At 27.9% G+C, this 19,141-nt stretch overlaps 3 protein-coding genes and 2 non-coding genes across 7 annotated transcripts; 3 read left to right on the forward strand and 2 right to left on the reverse strand.

Annotated features, from left to right (window-relative positions):
- The first annotated feature begins 302 nt into the window (after nucleotides 1-302).
- LOC129607642 (CLK4-associating serine/arginine rich protein) lies at nucleotides 303-4,656 on the forward strand. 2 transcript variants are annotated; one of them, XM_055518774.1, is made up of 7 exons: nucleotides 303-568; nucleotides 632-729; nucleotides 964-2,709; nucleotides 2,766-2,865; nucleotides 3,482-3,563; nucleotides 3,629-3,734; nucleotides 3,797-4,656. In XM_055518774.1, the coding sequence occupies exons 1-7, from the start codon at nucleotides 470-472 to the stop codon at nucleotides 4,512-4,514; spliced, it is 2,949 nt and encodes a 982-aa protein (XP_055374749.1). In that variant the 5' UTR covers nucleotides 303-469; the 3' UTR covers nucleotides 4,515-4,656. The 2 variants fall into 2 exon arrangements, with proteins under 2 accessions (XP_055374749.1, XP_055374750.1); XM_055518775.1 differs by having other exon boundaries at nucleotides 3,497-3,563.
- A 280-nt stretch (nucleotides 4,657-4,936) lies between these two features.
- LOC129607641 (symplekin) lies at nucleotides 4,937-9,501 on the reverse strand. Its single transcript, XM_055518773.1, has 6 exons — nucleotides 9,309-9,501; nucleotides 9,035-9,228; nucleotides 7,712-8,974; nucleotides 6,800-7,653; nucleotides 5,318-6,231; nucleotides 4,937-5,247 (listed from the first exon to the last, which is right to left on the reverse strand). Exons 1-6 carry the CDS (start codon nucleotides 9,393-9,395, stop codon nucleotides 5,062-5,064), a joined length of 3,498 nt encoding a protein of 1,165 aa, XP_055374748.1. The 5' UTR covers nucleotides 9,396-9,501; the 3' UTR covers nucleotides 4,937-5,061.
- Nucleotides 6,323-6,396, forward strand: Trnai-aau (transfer RNA isoleucine (anticodon AAU)). The gene has a single exon. It is a non-coding gene; the product is annotated as a tRNA-Ile (tRNA).
- Trnai-aau (transfer RNA isoleucine (anticodon AAU)) lies at nucleotides 6,560-6,633 on the reverse strand. Its single transcript has one exon. It is a non-coding gene; the product is annotated as a tRNA-Ile (tRNA).
- Nucleotides 9,502-10,067: 566 nt separating the features above from the next.
- LOC129607684 (LIM domain kinase 1) lies at nucleotides 10,068-17,826 on the forward strand. Of its 2 annotated transcripts, XM_055518838.1 has the most exons (8): nucleotides 10,068-10,146; nucleotides 11,721-11,993; nucleotides 12,055-12,331; nucleotides 12,516-12,590; nucleotides 12,840-14,139; nucleotides 14,239-14,393; nucleotides 14,459-15,738; nucleotides 15,799-17,826. In XM_055518838.1, exons 1-8 carry the CDS (start codon nucleotides 10,131-10,133, stop codon nucleotides 17,610-17,612), a joined length of 5,190 nt encoding a protein of 1,729 aa, XP_055374813.1. In that variant the 5' UTR covers nucleotides 10,068-10,130; the 3' UTR covers nucleotides 17,613-17,826. The 2 variants fall into 2 exon arrangements, with proteins under 2 accessions (XP_055374813.1, XP_055374814.1); XM_055518839.1 differs by lacking the exon at nucleotides 12,516-12,590.
- Nucleotides 17,827-19,141: the final 1,315 nt, after the last annotated feature.

The raw sequence follows: 19,141 nt of genomic DNA on the forward strand, positions 1-19,141 counted from the left end.
GTACAAATAAAAATTAAAAATTTGTCACTTTCAATTAAAACTATTTCATTCAAAAATTTAATTTAATTGTCTTACATGACATGACACTTTTGTTTTAATATTGTCTTAAAAAATTTATAATAATTCATAATAATAATTGGATAATAACAAATTCTTCTTTCTCCATAAACGTTATGTCATATATTTTTATAGCAAGAATTTTTTGTTCTAAAATTATTATCTGTACGTATGAACTTATCTTTAGTTCTTCACTTGAAATCTTAAATTATAATATTTTTTCAAATATTTTGGCAACACTATAAACCAAATTAGATAAAATTTTACAAAGAACTCCGGCAATCAAAAAATATTTCTTGTATATTTTATTTAAAAAAATTAGTTCTTAAATAAAAATTAAATGAGATCATATTACCTTTTATGAAATATATAAATATTAATCTTCTTTTGTGATATATTAGCGCTATAAAAAATGTGGCATGAAGCTAGAAAACAAGAAAGGAAAATTCGTGGTATGATTGTAGATTTTAGAAAAAGAGCAGAGCGTCGGCAAGATTTTTATGAAAAAATTGTAAGTGTTTTAATATCTAAATGAAGTTTTTATATAAATTTTACTTTTTATTTTTAATATTAGAAAGCTGATCCAACACAGTTTATGCAAGTTCATGGCAGAAAATGTAAAATACATTTAGATTCAGCAATAGCAGCAGCAGGCGATGGCTCGGCTATCATGCAAGTGATATTTCGAACTATATACACATATCCTTATACATAAAATAATATGACATTAAAATGCCAATTTCTAATAAGTTTTTTCTTGCAAATTTTTAAAAATATTTTTGTTTAGAAAAAAAAAATTAAAATTCACAATACACTCATTAAGCATACAGAAATTTAACTTATTAATATTTTGATAATAGAAAAAAAAAGTTGAGCATGAAAAATGTAACAATATTTTTATTTTAGTGTTCCCTGGCAAGGTCAGAAGGATAATTTGATAGATAGATTTGATGTTAGAGCTCATTTGGATTATATACCGGCAGTTCAAAAAAGTAATGAACCGGAGGAATTGACATTAGAAGAAAGGCAATGCAATTATGAAAGATATAGAATACTAGCACAAAATGACTTTTTAAATATATCTGAAGAGAAATTTCTTCATCAACTTTATTTAGAAGAACAATTTGGAGCAAATGCTCCAACTGATATCACAAGTCCCAACACCGGAACAACTCAAAGTACAGCAACTACTAAAAAGAAACCGTCCACTGGTTCTGGTGCTGCAATAGGTTATAATTATGAAGATAATGATAGTTCATCGGCGCCTTTCAGTCATATACTAAGTGCTCCTACTGTTCCTCAAACCTCGAATGTTGAAGATGATGACTCGGAATCTGATCTAGATATGGATGTTTCAATTGAAATCACAAAATTAGATACAACCCAAGCCCATGAATTAAATGGGTGTGGTCGTAATTATGGAATGTTGGGAAATGATTTCTTTTCCTATTTGCATAAAGATGCAGACGAAGCGGAGGCGCTTCGTATGGCAAGAGAAGAAGAAGCTGAAAAAATAATGTTAAGCGGGAGGAAAAGCAGACGAGAGCGTAGAGCTCAGAGGGAGAGGAGGTTTATAGGACGACCATTGAGCCCGCCTAGTTATGCTGCGAAAGAAGAGCCACAGGAAAAAGAAAACGAAAGTGCTGATTCCCGTTCACCTTCACCAGAAAATTCTGGGAAAATTACGTACATTACTTCATTTGGAGGAGAAGACGAACTGCAACCTCATTCAAAAATTTCAATAAATTTAAATAAGCCTTTTGGCAGCGGTAGTACAATTAGCTACGCTGAAAAAGTGAAGGAAAATCTTGCGAAACTAAAGGAAATCAATGAAATACAGAAACGAAAAAGTCCGGAATCTCCCAAAGTACCTAAGCAATACTTAAGAAGTCGAACTAGAACTCGAAGTCGTAGCAGAAGCTATAAAAAACGGTCTCGCAGCAGAAGTATGTATAAGAGAAGTGGTAGCAGAAATTATCGTCGAAGTCGTAGTAGGGATCGTAGTTACAGGAGTCGTCGAAGAAGATCTTCAAGTTCAAGCGATTCAAGAGGTAGCAGTATTCGCAGGAAATCAAAGTCAAGATCTGTGCATCGAAAACATGATTATTCGAGATCAAGAAGTCCAAGACGTTCAAAAATGCGTTATACAAGTAGCCGAAAAAGGAAAAGTCCATCATCTTATACAGACAGTAGTAAATCGAAATCACGTGATAGATCAAAATCTCTTCCAAAATCAAAAGCAAATATAGAAGTAGTAAACAAAGAAAGTGAACTTCAAAATCAAACTATTTCAGAAAAACCGTTTACTTTTGGGGAATATATTGTTCCAAGTAATAGTACATTTAATCCAAGTGAATCAACAAACGTGCCATTAACCTGTGGTATCGTTCAAGTAGCAAAACCTCCTGTAACATCACAATTACCCCAGCCAATAATCACATTTAATAAACCTACATTATCGCCTATACGACCACAACAGTCGCCAAAACCGTTGCAATTTAATCCTCAGCCGAACAGTTCTCCTAATGAGGTAGAAGTTCCTATAAAACGTTACTATGGTCGACGAAAAAGTGATGAGTCTTCCTCAAATTCTGGCGAGGATAATAGTACTGAAGATGAAACGGATAATAAAAATGTTAATGAAAATTCAAAGTAAATTATTTTTTTCTTTTAATACAAAAACATTGTTAAATTTTATTTCATTTTAGTTCTGAACCATTTCCTGTAGTTGCTAATAATATTAGTGGAAATTCTGGTGCTGGTAATTCAGGTACCATTAACACGAACTGTTCTACCTACGATGCCAAAGTCAGTAAGAATAATTCAAAAATATATTATTTTGCTTGTGATTTTATCTACTCCCTGTCGAAAAGATTTTATAATGACAATTTCAAAATTATTTTTCAATGAAGCGTAAAAATTTATTAAGAATAGATCAAACAAATTTGTGTTTGAGTTTTTTATTTTACAAAATCTAACATATTACAAATTTTATAATGTAAAAGTAAAATTTGGAACCGGTTCTTTTGTAACTCTTTTTTTTTAAATGAAATTTTTAAAATTTTCTGAAGCGTTTACATTGCAGTTTTGCCTATTTTGGTAAATTATAAATGCAAAATGTGTATATATACGTAATATTGCAATACGAAAAAGAAATGAATAAAAATTAATAAAATTCTTATATAATATAAACTTGCATAATATTCAAAGAAAATTTTTAGTTTCAATTACTTTTCATACCGATTTAAAATATTAATTAATTTAACAAAATAAATAATTAGTTAAAGGAATATCATTAACTATTTAACAATAAATATGAAATTTAAAACATTATTTTAATTACATATGTAACATTATTTAATAATTAGTATAAAAATTTTCAAAATTTTCAAATATGCATTGAACGTTTTTAAACTTTTCGAAGTTGAATATTTTTCAGGGGCAAGGCAAAATAAATCCGAGAGACCGTTTGAAACGCAAAATGCAAATTTTATTAAACAAGCAATGTGAGTATTTATTTTAAATTTTATGAAGACTAAATTTTGACTATAATGCTACAAAAAACAAATAGACAAGGCGGATAAAAAAGCAGAAATAGAAAGAACTGAACGTCAAATCCAACAGCAACAAGAAAGAGAAGATGAAATGCGTGAGCTGGCACTTAAGCTTAGAAGACGGTAATTTTTGTATATAAAATAAATGTAATACACTCTTTGTTCCATTATTTAATGTTTCATAGGCAACGTGAATTACGTCATAAATATGGAACACCATCACCAATAGCAAACACATCAGAATCAGATTCTGAAAAGCAATCAACAGTAATTTCAATCAGTGCTGCACCTGTTATAAACAAAGATGCTCTTAAATTAATTAAAGAAAGGTCAAGATCGAAAAGTAAATCAAGATCAAGGACCCCACGAGATAGGGAACATCGAAAAAGATCACAAGAAAGAATATTTGAAACAAAAAGACGTAGTTCGAGTAGAAATCGTGGAAGTAATATTGGAAGCAATACAATTGGTAGAGGATTTAATAGTAATAATAATACTAATCGTCGGCGTAGATCTAATTCAATGGATTATAAAAGAGATTCAAGAAGACGTTCACGTAGTTCCTCACGACATCGGCAAAATCAACCATATAAATATCGTCAAAGAAGTCGCAGTCGCGATCGTCGAACATCATCGTATCGTGAGATTGATCGTGACCGCGATAGATATAATAATCGACGTCGTGATGAATTCCGTAATTATTCAAGAAACTATAGAAGTAGATCTAGATCCAAATCACGTGAGCGAAATTATAATCGTACGAGACCACGTGATCGTAGTAGAGAGGATAATAATTACAATAGACAGAGAGATAGAACTAATGACAATCAAAGTGGTATTGGTAATATTAGTTCATCTTCACCAAAAGTTTTTAGTAGCACAAAACGTTTGGTTGACTATTGATATTCATTATAAAAAAATGTTAAGTTTTATTAAAACAAAACTTTTGTTTATAATATAGAGTGAAAATTCTAAAATAAAAAAAAATAACTTTTTTGTTTTTCTAATATTAAATTTGTTTTTTCTCTTTCATCTCATTTTTAAAACTAACAATTAAAATGTTAACAATTGAAAAATTTCTTTAATTAAGCACATTTAAAAAATTTCTATTATTGATAAAAATTCTTTTTGTGGGTCAATATTTATTTTTGCAACTCGCTTTAAGAAAACTCTTCAGACAGTGCTGTAAATTTTACAATAAATAAAACCTTGTAAATTTTAATTTTAAGTTTTTTATACTTATCTACTTATATAATTGAATCAAAAATAAAATTTTAACATCTTGAGTAGAAATAAATCAAGTTTTATTCATTTTATTACGAAGTCTTTATTGCTTTTGTAGTACGTATGTCTATTGTTAAATAAAAAAAAAGCATTAATATATTTTTTTGTTTAAAATTTATTTGTTTTTTTTTTCTATCAATAGAGGTTTATGAAAAAAACAAGAAAATTATTCTTCGCCGGGTGGTAAAGGTTGCTGCCCACCAGATTGACTTATACGATTTCCAGGTTCTTGTTTTATTTGAGAAATGGGTACAGGAAGTGTATTAGTTGAAATTATTGGTACAACATACTGTTCTACGTCTATATTTTCCTTCTTAATATTTTCAAGCTGCATATATCCTCCAGTTTCATCCTAAAATGATATAAAAAAAATTAAAAATGTTTTTTTTACAATCCATTGCAATGTAGAAAATATTAGTTACGGTAACGAATAAATCCAATGTATTTCCTAATAAAATATCCATAGCTTGCTGAGACACATAACCACTTTGAGTGTCTCTAACTTTTACAGCATATTCCAACATTGGAGTTCGAAGCTCTGGACATTCATTAAGAGCTGAAATTAATTGTGTTCCTGGTAATTGTAAGAGTACACCAAAAGAATCTGGTTTTAAACGTTGACAGCACTTTAAAAATCCATCCCAAATAACTTTTACTTTCCAAACTTGCTTTAATATTAAACGTTGTAATAAATTTACTATGAACATTGATAGTCTTGGATACAAAGTTAATGATTGCAGCATTGTTCTCATTAATAATGTTGGTAATGGATAAATTTCAACTAATTGTTGAAGACACGATGCTAATATCTCTTGAGTATAAATTTGTTTTTCATCTAAACATATACTAGTTGCTTTCATAACAAGTCTTAGTTCACACTTTGAATTTTCGATGTTATGCAACGCAACTAAAAGCTCACTAGGTGTTATTGGCATATCAAATTGAGAGAATTCCGGTCCAATTCCTAATAAGCGATTAAAAATTTCCTTAACGACAACTGGATTCAATTTTAAAAATTTGGGTAAAGCATTGATTATTTCTTTTTTAGTAAGTCCAGATATTATTGGTATTAATAAACGAACATCGTTAACTTTATTTTGATAAAGTTCACGAACTTTGTTTACTAATTCAGTTGTGGGGGCAGTACGTTCAGTTAAAATATAAATTATTTTGGTAACTAGTGTTTCGGCTCCTTTTGGACATTCCTCTATCATTTCTAAAAGTTTGGGAGAATTTGGACCGATTTTTTTTATTGTTGTATCTATTGAACGCAGTATCGTACGTTTTAAATCTGGACTTGTTGGTATATAAACATTAACTAGTTCTTTTAAAAGGTCTACGGAATAAAAAAAAAAATGTGTATTACTAATTTGGAAACTTGAAGATGTATCAAAATTATATATGATATTTGTGGATGGTGTATATAAGGCCCATTAGCTCAGTTGGTTAGAGCGTCGTGCTAATAACGCGAAGGTCGTGAGTTCGATCCTCCCATGGGCCATTATTTTTTTGCATTTTTTTATATTTTTGGTTTGACAATGAATTAAAATTTTAATATAAACGCAATTTTGCACATATAAATTGAAACGAACTTTAAAATACATATTTAAAAAATTAATCAAAACATTGTGAAAAATCACACAAAGTTTGTAAAAAAAAAAATTTGGCCCATGGGAGGATCGAACTCACGACCTTCGCGTTATTAGCACGACGCTCTAACCAACTGAGCTAATGGGCCTTCTTAATAATTACTTTTAAAATTATCATTTTTCCCCCGTGCTATTTTTCATTCTTTTTCATTTCTTCTATTAAATTTCTTCGTTAAAAGTATATTATAATTTACAAAATAGATTAACTAAGTTAAAAATAATGTTTGTTTTTAAGAACTTTAAGAATTTAATTACCTTCATTATACGGCACAATTGCTAAGTATAACCCTAAACAAATTTTTGTTAGTTCCTCATGCCATGCTGTATCTGGTTCCAAACGACCGAACTCTTTCCCGTACATTGATGGTGGTGGTTTCTCGCATTCAATAAATTCTAGGAATTGTATTGCAAACAATTGTATTTTATCAGTAACAACTTTGTGAACAGAATACAAGTTAACAACATTTTCTATAGCTTTATCTCTTAACGCAACATTTTCGTGTACACAATAATTCAAAAGAATTTTAACAAATTTCAATTTTCTTGGTGGACGACGAATTGTTAAATCTCGCATCAGTTCTAAACAATGTGGTCCTAACTCTGGCTCTTCACACATTCCAACTAACATGTTAACTGAATCTTCTGGTAACAGTGGTGCTTCTAAAAAAAGCTTTCTTAGTAATTTTACTTTGTCCTTAAAATCACAACTTTCATAAATCCCTTCAATTAAATGCATCATCAATTGATTATAGGCATAATCAGGTCTATGTTCTGATTTAACATAAGTATGTCTTGTAAATCCTTGAAACAAACAATATTCTTCAAAAAGCCAGCTAAATCCAAGATCCAAACGGTTCTTTATGTCTTCCATTATAAAATTAAAAATTATTTCCCGAACTTTATCAGGGAAAGTCGCTGCCATTACAGTTAATATCTTACGTCTTTTTGTAGCAACGCCACCAATGGTACAATGTCCTTCTGAATTTAATATGCGTTTCACAGCTTTTATTAAAAAGTTTTCTTTTTCTACTCTCGAAATTGGTTTTGTAATTTCCTGTAATTTAAGCGCCTTTGCCCTTTGCTTCATTCTAGCTATCATAGCTTGCTCTCTAAAATATTTATAAAAGTAATAGTTGTATTTAATTATGTTTTATAGTTATCACTTACCCTTTTTGTTTTTCCATAGTTTCCCTCAATTTTTTCGTTGCTTCGTCTTTCTTTTGTGAGTCTTCATTAGTTGTCTCCTCTTCATCAACCTCCATAATACCAGTTTCGTCGTCCAAATTGTACGAATCCTCTGTAATATTTACAACCTTCATTGGGATTTCCTTCGAAAAACAGCTAGATCCAGGTCCTATTTTTGCATCTGACATAGCTTCCGCTAAAGCTCTTGATACATAGGTAATTTGTTCAGAGTGACTTGATCCATCAAAAGGTTTATATTCCTTAATAAACTGACTTGGGGCTTCATTAGGAAGATGTTTTATGCATGCTATTACTAAATTAACTACGTTCTCTGGAATTTTTAATGCCTCGACAATATATTTTTCATTTACTTTCATAGCTTTTGTTCTTTGCTCTGCAATAACTTCATAGTCGATTTCAAGCGATTGTTGCTTTTCTACAGGTTTTGAAATTTTAGATTTTTTACTAACTGAACTTGTTGCGCTCTCTAAGGCTCTTTTGGTTCGACGTTGTTGTTCTTGTTTATCCATTTTTGGGATAGCCTTTATGATTTCTTGCTGTGAACTACCTAAATCTTTAAGTAATGCTATAATTGTTCCTTGCATTTCAAATGAACCACGATTTTTTAACAAATTTAAAAGCTGCATTTTAAGGTTTTTTCGTACCGAGCTTACTTGAGAATCAGTTAAAGTAGGTGGTAGGTTGGAATGTAATTCCTCGATTGCTTTAACCACACTTTTCATTAATGATGGTCTCAATTTGGCAATTGTGCAAAGTGATCCAGTACATGCGATTAAATTTACTGAGGATATGTGTACTGCACCATGGAATTTGAGTAGACAATCGAATATATCATTTGCTTCGTCCTCCAGTTTTCTTCTACGAACTATTTTTAATGTTAAAGGTATATCTTCTAATGAATAATCCTGCTCTCTTTTCATACTGTCCTGATCGGGGTATGTTTGAAGAATTACAACTCCTTCAAGAAATTTTATTGAATTTGTACGAATTCCATCGTTGTCATGATCAATCATATCCAATATTTGAGCCTTCATAGTGCATAGAATTGCCCATGCGTCTTCAATACTTTCGGTTATATCTGATGTTGTGCAAATCCATTTCAATGAATTTTTATAAATTGACCCCATTGCCTGAATCACTCTTTTGATGACTTGAGGTGAAGAGTCGCGCAACAACATAGCCAATGGACGGACTATTCTTGGAGTGTATTCAATTTTTGCTTTACTAAAATTTTTAAAAAACTTAAAATCATTTAAAAATTTCAGATATTACCATAATATATACCATATTTGTTCAATAACTCCAACAACAGATTTTCTTACTTCTTGAATTGGATCGTGTGCCATTGCAATTATATTTTCGAGAAATTCATCAAGAAGCTCAATATTTGACCCTAACAGTGTTTCTTGAATTTTAACAAGAGCTTCACATTTTTCTTGTGTTGTACCAGTTGCAGTTGAATCTAACCATTCTATAATCTACAAAACATTTAAAAAAATAAATTTAAGTACTTTCTATTGTCATCCCACGAAACTTTCAATTAATAATGGGAAATTACCTTTGATCTTGCATTTACAGTTTTTTCGTCAGCAAATAAAGATGCAGTTTCTCCAAAAAATTGAGAATGTCCTAATATACCAGACATTTTTATACAATAAAAAATTTAATATTATCTTTTTTAATTTTATAATTGAATATTCAAAATTAAATATTTAATTTTGAAGTCGGCTTCAAATACATGGTTGTTTAGATTTTTGATGGCAAAGCGATGTCAATGACATATGAGTCTTCATTATCAATAGTATAACCACTTTAAAGCGAAATGTAGTAAAAATCTACTTTATAATAATAGTAAATAACAATAGACTTAGAACAATATCACGATATGTCTGAATAAAGTGGTTCTGCTAATAAAAACGCAAATGTACAATTTTTGCTAAAAAATGCGAAAATTGTGAAAAAAAAAATAAATAAATAAATAATTTATTTAATAAATAACACAATTTTCTTGCTGCAGAACCACAAATTATAACGAACTGCTTTTGACAGTGAAGTATCTCAAACGGGCTATGATTGTAGTTATTATTTGCAACTGCAAATATAAATTCACCAATACTCTCACTCTTAATGTTATCTTTTTATTGACAGAACATTTTATATGAAACTTATACGTCTATGCACCTTCTTACGAACATTAATGTTGAATTTTTAAAAATCATGTCATCCCTACAACGGTTTTAAATTTTTATTATTATATTATGCTGTCAAAAATTGCGATTGAATTTTTTATTGAAAAAAAAGTGACATTTCATTTCGATTCGACTTCAAAAGAAGAAAAATATTCGCGACGCAAACAATAAAAAGAAAAAAAAATGCAACGATGGAAAAACATTTCGGTAAAAAAAATATTAAAAAATTGTTTAAAATTTAAATAAAATATAAATTAAATTATAGTTATTTAAAAAAAATAATAAATGTGCGATATTATTTAAATCAATATAATAGATTATGAATTAGTATAAAACATTTAAGCGTGGGATGATTAACAACTCTTAGTGGCCATTATTCATTTTTGTTTTATTGGAATTTCAATATGTTGATTTTTTTTTTGAATAAAATCTTAATGTTATTCGTAAAATATTTTATTTTTTTTAAAGAAAATTAAAGCATTATATAATATTAATTAAATTTTTATAATAATTATTTATTATTTTTTATTTAAACTCATAACAATCAAGGCCAGACTTTATGGAGCCAAAAAAGAAAAAAAAAATAAATGAGAAAAGATAGTTGCATGTACATGTATATTTTTTATGGTATAAAAATTTAGAACAAGCAAGGGAAGGTTCAAAATATTTTAACAATTGAATATAATTATTTTAATTTCAAGAAAATTTGGTAAATGAAGAACATAAGTATTTATAATCCCATTTTTTTGTATTCAATAATTATTCCCTTAAAAATATCAGTTATATTATTAACATTCATCCGCTTGTATGAGACATAACACAGCTGCTTTAATTTTAATATATACAAATATACATACCTACTTATATGAATTTGTAGGTAAATGAATATATGTATATACATATACCTTGCTATCCAACAATACAAGTAACAAAACTAATCTGTTGTTTGTAATTTAATATATGAAAACTTAATAGTTGAAATTAAGCATAAGCTTTTAATACGGATTAAATACTATGGAAAGGAGTATGCTTAATGTTTTATAATGAATGCAAATTGTATGTTTTTCTTTGCTTTTATTTTGTTTTTATTTTTATAGTAGTAGGTAATTAATGTGTGTGTTTTATGAATTCGTAATTGCAGATGAAAATAATTAAAACGAAAAACACATAATAGTATCTACATAGTAGATGATTTCAAATTAAATAAAAATAAAATTGACCTTGAATATTTGAATAGATTTAGCAGGTTTTACATATCTACTTTGATATATAGGTACATAGGTATAGGTATATCTTAGCCAACTAAGTAGGTAAATTGCACTTTTCATTTCGATAAAAGTTTTTCTAATGTCTTTATTTTTGCGTCATACTTTTGTTGATAAATAATTGATTGAAATCATTTCACTTTCGATTTGATTTCAATGTACTTATATATCAAATATATATTTATCAAAAATTTTGCACGAATAAACTGAAAACGGATTTCAATTTCTTAATAAATTAGGTTAACTAATTTTATTCATAGATTTGTTATATAAAATGATAGTATTTTTAGATAAATCACATATAGATATTAGTAAACAAGTTGATAGATAGGTAGATTTTTTATTTGCCTATTTAAAATTTCATGTATAAGTACCTACATACATATGTACCTATGTATCTTTGTAGGTACCACTCTTTTCTACTTGAAAAATTCTATAATATTCTGCTAATTTTCCAGTTTTCAATAAAAATATCAATTTTTCTTATTTTTTTATTATCGAATTTTTCTTTTTTAGATAATGAAAGTAATAATATGATCTCATGTTCTGGATGTCTAAATATTGTCGAAGATAAACAGTATTTATCAGCATTGGGTCAAGAATGGCATAATGATTGTTTTCGATGTTCAGCATGTGACGCAAAATTATCTAGTTGGTATTTTGAAAAAGATGGCTTATTGTTTTGTCGCGATGATTATTGGTCAAAATTTGGTGAATCATGTCAACAATGTTCAAATGTTATAACTGGTCCAGTTATGGTTGCTGGTGATCATAAATTCCATCCAGAATGTAATAAAATCAAATTTATTTTGACTTTCAAAAAAAAAAGTATAAATCACATTTTTTTTAGGTTTTAGATGTGATTCTTGTGCCTCTTTTATTGGTGATGGCGATTCATATGCATTGGTAGAAAGATCAAAGTTATATTGTGGATCTTGTTATAAAAAATTGATGAGTCCTTTGTCAAAAAATACAACTGGTTTAGAAAAACCATTACATTCCATTCGTTTAATAGAGATTCCATGGAAAAAAGGCAATAAAAGTGGCATACGATTGGCTATAGATGAAAATCAAATTGGTACACCAGTAACACCAGATGCAGCATGCCGTGGTGTTCGGATTTCAGAGTATGATTTCATTGTTTTAAAAATATTTCATAATTTTATTTTTTTTTTTAATTTCTATTGAAAAGCTAACAATTGAGTTTTTATAGCTTAGAAAACTTTTTTTCTTTTTAAACATAACCAACTAATACCATATCTTTGTATATGGGGTATACTAAACAATAATAATATTTTGTAACAATTGTAGGATTTATGGACGTGTAGGAAAATATGTTTTTTCCTTCATATCATCAGCATTTGATTCGTGCTGTGGAAATTATAGGTACTAATTAATATTTAATTTATTAGATGTTGGCGCGAAATTGTATTAGCACATTATTTTTTTTTTTACTTTTTTATTAACTCAAAATATAAAAAATTAACTCACATGATTTATTAAATATCCCTAAAAGAAACTTAACTTTCCTTATTTACTTTTATTAAGATTACATCTAAAGTTACTTATTTTTCTTAAAATAATTTGAGACTATTAACCATATAACAAATTTAAATTTGCTTGTATATGAAACAGGATTGATGTGAATACGGATCTAATGTCATTACATGTTGGAGACAAAATTTTAGAAGTAAATGGAACACCAGTTAAAGATTCATCAATCGAACAAATTGATAATTTGATCCAGAGCACGGAAAAAGTTTTGCAGTTGACAATTGAACATGATCCTATTGAAATCAGCCGTAGTTGTAGCAATCTTAATACAACACGAACTACATCACCATTACAAACTGTTGATATCAATAAAAATTCGCAAAATTTACAAAAATCAAGTACAACATCTCTTATAATACCAACAACTGTTTCTAAAAAGGATAGTGATATAAATTTAAGCATTCCAACAAGTTCAAATAGGAGCTCATTAAATGCAAAAATTGTTAATTTAGATAAAACGGTAAATGAACGTAATCGTATGACAAAACAAGAAAAAGAAAGAATTTTTAAACGTAAAGATGAGGGTTATATTAGTGGAACAAAGACAAGACAGTTAAGAAAAGCCAAGAACCTGAATTTAAATTGCTCAAACGCAACAAACAGTTTAAAAGAAAAGGAACGTTGTGCAAGTATGTCAAAATTATTAGATGAAAATCATGTTCCGGTTCCAGAGTTGTATGATTTAGCACGCACAAAATCCTTTCGTGTTGAGCCAAAACCTCAAAGGATTTTTCGGGCTTCGGATTTAGTTCAAGGGGAATTATTAGGTAAAGGATTTTTTGGTCAAGTTTATAAAGTTACGCATAAAGTGACTAAAGAAGTAATGGTACTAAAAGAATTGTATAGAGTAGACGAGGAGGCTCAAAGGAATTTTTTAAAGGAAGTTGCTGTATTGCGATCATTATCCCATCATAATGTTTTGAAATTTATTGGAGTTTTATACAAAGATAAAAAGTTACATTTGGTTACAGAGTTTATACCCGGTGGTTCGTTGAAAGAACTAATTCATGATTCGGGATTACCTTTGCCTTGGGAACAGAGAGTATCATTTGCAAAGGACATAGCATGCGGAATGAGTTATTTACATTCAATGAATATAATACATAGGGACTTAAATTCGTTAAATTGTTTGGTTCGAGAAGATAAAACTGTTATTGTAGCGGATTTTGGGTTAGCTAGAATTATAAATTCTCCTTTGCAAAATGCAGATAAATGGACAAATTCTGGAGGAACGGGAACTATTGGTAGAACACGTAGCAGACAAAGAAGACAACGCTATACCGTTGTTGGAAACCCATATTGGATGGCACCAGAAATGATGAAAGGCAATAAATATGATGAAAAAGTTGATGTGTTCTCTTTTGGAATCATATTATGCGAAGTATGTTTTATTATATACTGTAAAACAATATTATTTACTCCTGAATGTTTTACAAAAAAAAATATAAATATATTCTTGCAATTGATAATAAATTTTTAGATCATTGGCCGTGTTCAAGCTGATCCGGATTACTTACCAAGAACTTCAGATTTTGGTCTAAATCAGGAAGTTTTTAAAGAGAAATTTTGTCAAAATTGTCCTAAATGTTTTTATAAAATAGGTTTTCTATGTTGTGAACTGAATCCAGATAAAAGGTGAATTTCGTTGAACTTAATGAAACCTCTGCATGAGCTATATATAAAAATTCGAATTTTTCTAGGCCTCCTTTTGAAGTATTAGAGGTATGGTTAGAGACCTTAGCAATGCATGTTGCGGTTGGCCATCCAATGCCATACGATTTAGTTTTTGACATAGAACACTATAAAGGGCAACAAAGTTGCAGTTCTTCTATTAGTTCAACACCAGATGGGGTCTTAACACCAAAATCTGCTGATGCAAACAGTCGAAGTCGAGACGATCTTGATGACTGTTTCATTAATAATGAAACTCAAATTCAAAATAACGATTTAATTGATAAATTAACAGATCAACTTGAAAGTGCTGACTTAGGTCCTTTAAATAATAGTACCCTAAACGTTCAAAATACTCCGAAAAGTGAAGAAAATCATTTTATCCGTGACATTCCAAAATCGCCTCACTTAGGAAAAGATTTTTCGCCAAGTGGTGATCGTATACGGGATAGTTTGCGAGCTAGGCGACATCAAAGAATGTTAAAAATGCAGCAAGAAGCCGCAGCGCAACGTGAAAAGGATAAGCAGTCGGAGAAAGAACAGCAAATAAATTTTGAACTAGGCAAATATGATTTAGAATCATTTTTAAGTTCGAATGATAAAACGGCCACTCCTTCCGAACCAACAAGTTTGATTGAAATAGTTAAAAAACCAGATATTACGGAACAGGTACTACAAGCAGTAAAAGATAGTTTAGAAAAAGATCGTGAATTGCAAGAACGTTTAAATGAAGACAGAGAAAAAAAACTTAAAAATAAAGAAAAGGAAAGACCTTATGGTAAAAAGGGCTTTATTATTAATTATAATCGCGATGGAAATTTATCTTTGAATAACGTTAGAGATTTGGAAAATTGCTCAGATTTCGATTCCAGTTGCGACAATAGTTTAAATTATATCGATGTTAATTTACCCAACACATTAAATACTGATAACAATATGAGTACAAATATTGGTAGCGATGGAGTAAATATAGACAAGAATAGACCTTCAATATCTAGAATGTCATCTTTAGACAGTCAGTATTCTGATTCTGGAAATGAAAGTTTTGTTGGAAAAGATAAAAGAAAAGTAACTAACGACCCTGAATTGGTAAAGGAAAAGCGAACAACGTCGTTATTTTCTAAAAAGTTTCAAGAAAACTCTGGAGGTAAAATGATTAGCCCTGAGCAAAACACGAAAATTAAATTATCTCGAAAAGCGAGCCCTAGCCCAGCAAGACGGCCTCCTTCAGGTTGTTCAGTATCGATATCGTCCCGAAAACATTCTGAAACAACTGATTTGAATTTGTCGCCTGGAAAACTTAGAACAGGTATTTTCATTTTATAATGTCTATTAAAATTTTATTTTCAAATATAATTTTTTATTTTAGCTGGTAAGAATTCGTTGTCATCAAGGAAATCAGTGGGGCAGAAAAACACTGGTAGTATAAAAGGTACAGGAATGCCATCTCCAAGTTTAAGCCGTAAGTCTTCGTTAGAAAGTTCTATATCTGATGAAAATTCACAACAAATAAAGTCACAACGTAAACAAATTCCTAATGAAAAAAATGTAATTTCACCTACATCATCAATTCAACGTGTTCAAGAATCTATAGCCGAAAAATCTTATAAAAATGCCTTAGACGATATTAGAGCCAAACTCAATTTGTGTAAATCCAAATTTGAATCATTGGACGAAGCAAGTAAACAAAATTTGTCAAATTCACAAACCTCAATGAAAAATTATTTTAGTAATAACTCAAGTAAATATTATAATGAAAATAATTCCCCAATTAAAATGTTTTCAAAACATGAAACTATACAACCGTCAGCAACAACATCTGCATCTATTAGTGATATTGACAAAGAAATAGAAAATATTAGAAAAAGTCGTGTTTATCGTATTAATGATACCCCTATATTTGAAAGACGTAATTTTCGTAATTTCTCGTTATTTAAGCGTTCCGATTCGGACGATAATATACAGAATATAGGAGATGATACTACTTCAGTAAATATAAAATTAGATTACAATAAAATTCAACTTGATAGGGGTGATGCAAATTTAGTAAAAGTTAGTAGACAAAAACCAAGAGTTCAATCACCGGCTGAAAAAACTTTTAGTTTTAAACAGAAAATATCTCCAACTTTAGATTTAAAACCAACAGTTGGTTTCCATAATTTTAATTATAATGAATCTCCAAAAAAATTACTAAATTCGAAAGAACTATTAGAACAAACTCAAAATAACAAATCTTGTACAAGTAGTAATAAAAGTAATAAAATACAAAGTAAACTATTTTCTAAATCAAATCCAAGTAATGAAAAATTTGTATCAAACAAAGGTTCTTTTAATGATTCCAGTACAATAAATATTAATTGTTCAAATAAATCAAATGATAAAAAATCTACAAATATATTTAATCAAAATTTTTTTAATTTGAAAAAATCCAATTTTCTAAAACAAAATCCTGATAATGCCAAGAAATTAATGAAAGGTGAGGAATATTTGTATGCAAATCAATTAAATATTAAAGAGCCAATAACAATTGATAACGGAAGAACACTTGATATTAAAGATGATTATTCCTTTACCAATACTCAAATAAATGTAAAAACAACTGAAGTTCATGTACCTTTAAAATATAGTTTAGGTAAACAGATAACGAATTCTGAAACAGGAAATAATTCAATTAAAAATAAATATCGTATTTCAATTACCAGTCCTGATACCATTAGAAAAATGAATGAACGTTTAAAAGAACATAAATCTAGTAATAGTAATTTAATGACAAAACAACATAGTTCACCTAATAATCCAAATACTATGATGTTATTAGCATCAACAACACAAAATATACCACCGCCAAATGATATTCAACGTAAATCTTTATTTAAAACTAGTAATAAAATAAAGCAAAATTCATTAGAAAATAATAAAATGACTTTAAGTAACAATAATATAAATTCACAATCTCAATTTCATCAACAACAGCAACAATCAGGAGTAGGAAAATCAAATTTATTTAATAGTACAATCAGCACAATATCACGTGAAAATGCAAATAAAAAATTAAATCCAATAACTTTTAATAGATTTGCATCACCAAATAGGAAAAAACTTAATGAAAATCGTTCACTTACAAATAATAGTAACAATCCCACTAATACAAATTTACCTATAGTAGAATCCACTCCATTATAAAATGGATAATGTTTAAATTTTCATCTTTTTGTAAAATTGAAATCCTTTTGTTTTCATTTCGAAATTTGACTATAAAAATAATATTATTTTTTTTTTTGTCATAAACCACATACATAATAGAAAGAATGCACAAAATTTCTAAATCTAATTTTGTAAAACAAAAAAAAAATGCCAACAAATGAATCTTCAATATTTGCTCAATTTTTTTTTTTTATAATATAATATTAATAAATCATGTATTATTAGAAGCTAACTATACTTATACAATTACATATATAAATTTAAAATGACACAAGATTAATTTTTTTATGTTTTTTGTTACATTATTATTAACCAAAATTTAATAATATAATAATCTGCATACTCTAGTTAATAATAATAATATTAATAATATATTAACAGGTGCCATTAGAAGATAAGACTAATAACAATTTATTAGATTAAAAACACAAGAGTTAATTATATTGTTATTAAAGAAAATATTTCTTTGAAATATTTTCAAAAAAAAAAAAAAAAAGAGATAAATTATCGAAATCCATATAGAAAGCATAAAAAAAAAAAAACGAAAAAGTATTATATAAAATGTATTTTTTAGAAAGTATTAACAAATTTATATTATAAATTAACATTTCCTAATTAATTAATTACTAATTTTTTCAATTTATTTTTGTTCAAAATTTTTCCCAAATTTAATTTTATTTAAACAATTTATTTTAAAAATATGTAAATATATAATTTAAGCATGTAAAAGGCGTTGAATATTGAATATTATAAATGTTATTTGAATTTAATTTATTTAAAACAAAAAAATGGTATATGCACTTCAAATTCATAGATAATTGAAGAAACACAATTCATTATTTAATTTTTATTAAAATTATTATTTCATATATTGTACATTATGTATAAATATGTTTTAAAACACATTTAAATAAATTTTTGTAATAACAAGATGCAAAATCAATTTTGTTGAAAAATAATATAAAAATAATATAAAATTAAATAATATAAAAAATATCGATTATAACAATGATACTAATAGCAGTGTATACATAAAAATGTAATATTCAAGTGATGCACTTTTGAAAAATTATAAAGAAGCACACAATTACTATTACTTTAAGTTTAATTTAAAATAATATAAAAAGAACATGTTAAATATTAAAAAATCAATATGCACATGTATACGATCAAGAGTCTTAAAAAAACTTTTCACTTCATCATATTGACTCATTAATAATTTTTACAAATAATTAGAAATTATTAATTAATTAATTCTAAATAATAAATATATATTTTTTTTTTATAAATTACATGAATCTAGTTATAATAGTGTTTTTTTTTTTTTATTACGCAATTTAAAAAATATAGTTTCTTTAGTAAGGTACTAATTAATTACTAAATAACTGATTAGTAAAAACAAGACTCTTCGATTTGATTATGTTTTATATAAATTTAAAGTAATTACAAAAACTCAATGCCTGATATAATATCAAAAACAAAAAAAAAAACATAGAAATTTGTATTAG

This window comes from Condylostylus longicornis, unplaced genomic scaffold, assembly GCF_029603195.1.
Source record: "Condylostylus longicornis isolate FDR11 unplaced genomic scaffold, ASM2960319v2 ptg000028l, whole genome shotgun sequence".
Lineage (NCBI taxonomy): Eukaryota > Metazoa > Arthropoda > Insecta > Diptera > Dolichopodidae > Condylostylus > Condylostylus longicornis.

What these genes read in the sequence shown, in the direction of transcription:
- LOC129607642 (XM_055518774.1), top strand. Translation starts at nt 470, where the DNA reads ATGTGGCATGAAGCTAGAAAACAAGAAAGGAAAATTCGTGGTATGATT. An exon ending in AATGTTAATGAAAATTCAAA is followed by an intron (nt 2,710 to 2,765) that starts GTAAATTATTTT and finishes ATTTCATTTTAG; the next exon opens with TTCTGAACCATTTCCTGTAG. An exon ending in AATTTTATTAAACAAGCAAT is followed by an intron (nt 3,564 to 3,628) that starts GTGAGTATTTAT and finishes AAAAACAAATAG; the next exon opens with ACAAGGCGGATAAAAAAGCA.
- LOC129607641 (XM_055518773.1), bottom strand. Translation starts at nt 9,395, where the DNA reads ATGTCTGGTATATTAGGACATTCTCAATTTTTTGGAGAAACTGCATCT. An exon ending in GGAGTTATTGAACAAATATG is followed by an intron (nt 8,975 to 9,034) that starts GTATATATTATG and finishes TAAAAATTTTAG; the next exon opens with TAAAGCAAAAATTGAATACA. An exon ending in ACTATGGAAAAACAAAAAGG is followed by an intron (nt 7,654 to 7,711) that starts GTAAGTGATAAC and finishes TAAATATTTTAG; the next exon opens with AGAGCAAGCTATGATAGCTA.
- LOC129607684 (XM_055518838.1), top strand. An exon ending in TCATAAATTCCATCCAGAAT is followed by an intron (nt 11,994 to 12,054) that starts GTAATAAAATCA and finishes CATTTTTTTTAG; the next exon opens with GTTTTAGATGTGATTCTTGT. An exon ending in TTGGAATCATATTATGCGAA is followed by an intron (nt 14,140 to 14,238) that starts GTATGTTTTATT and finishes ATAAATTTTTAG; the next exon opens with ATCATTGGCCGTGTTCAAGC.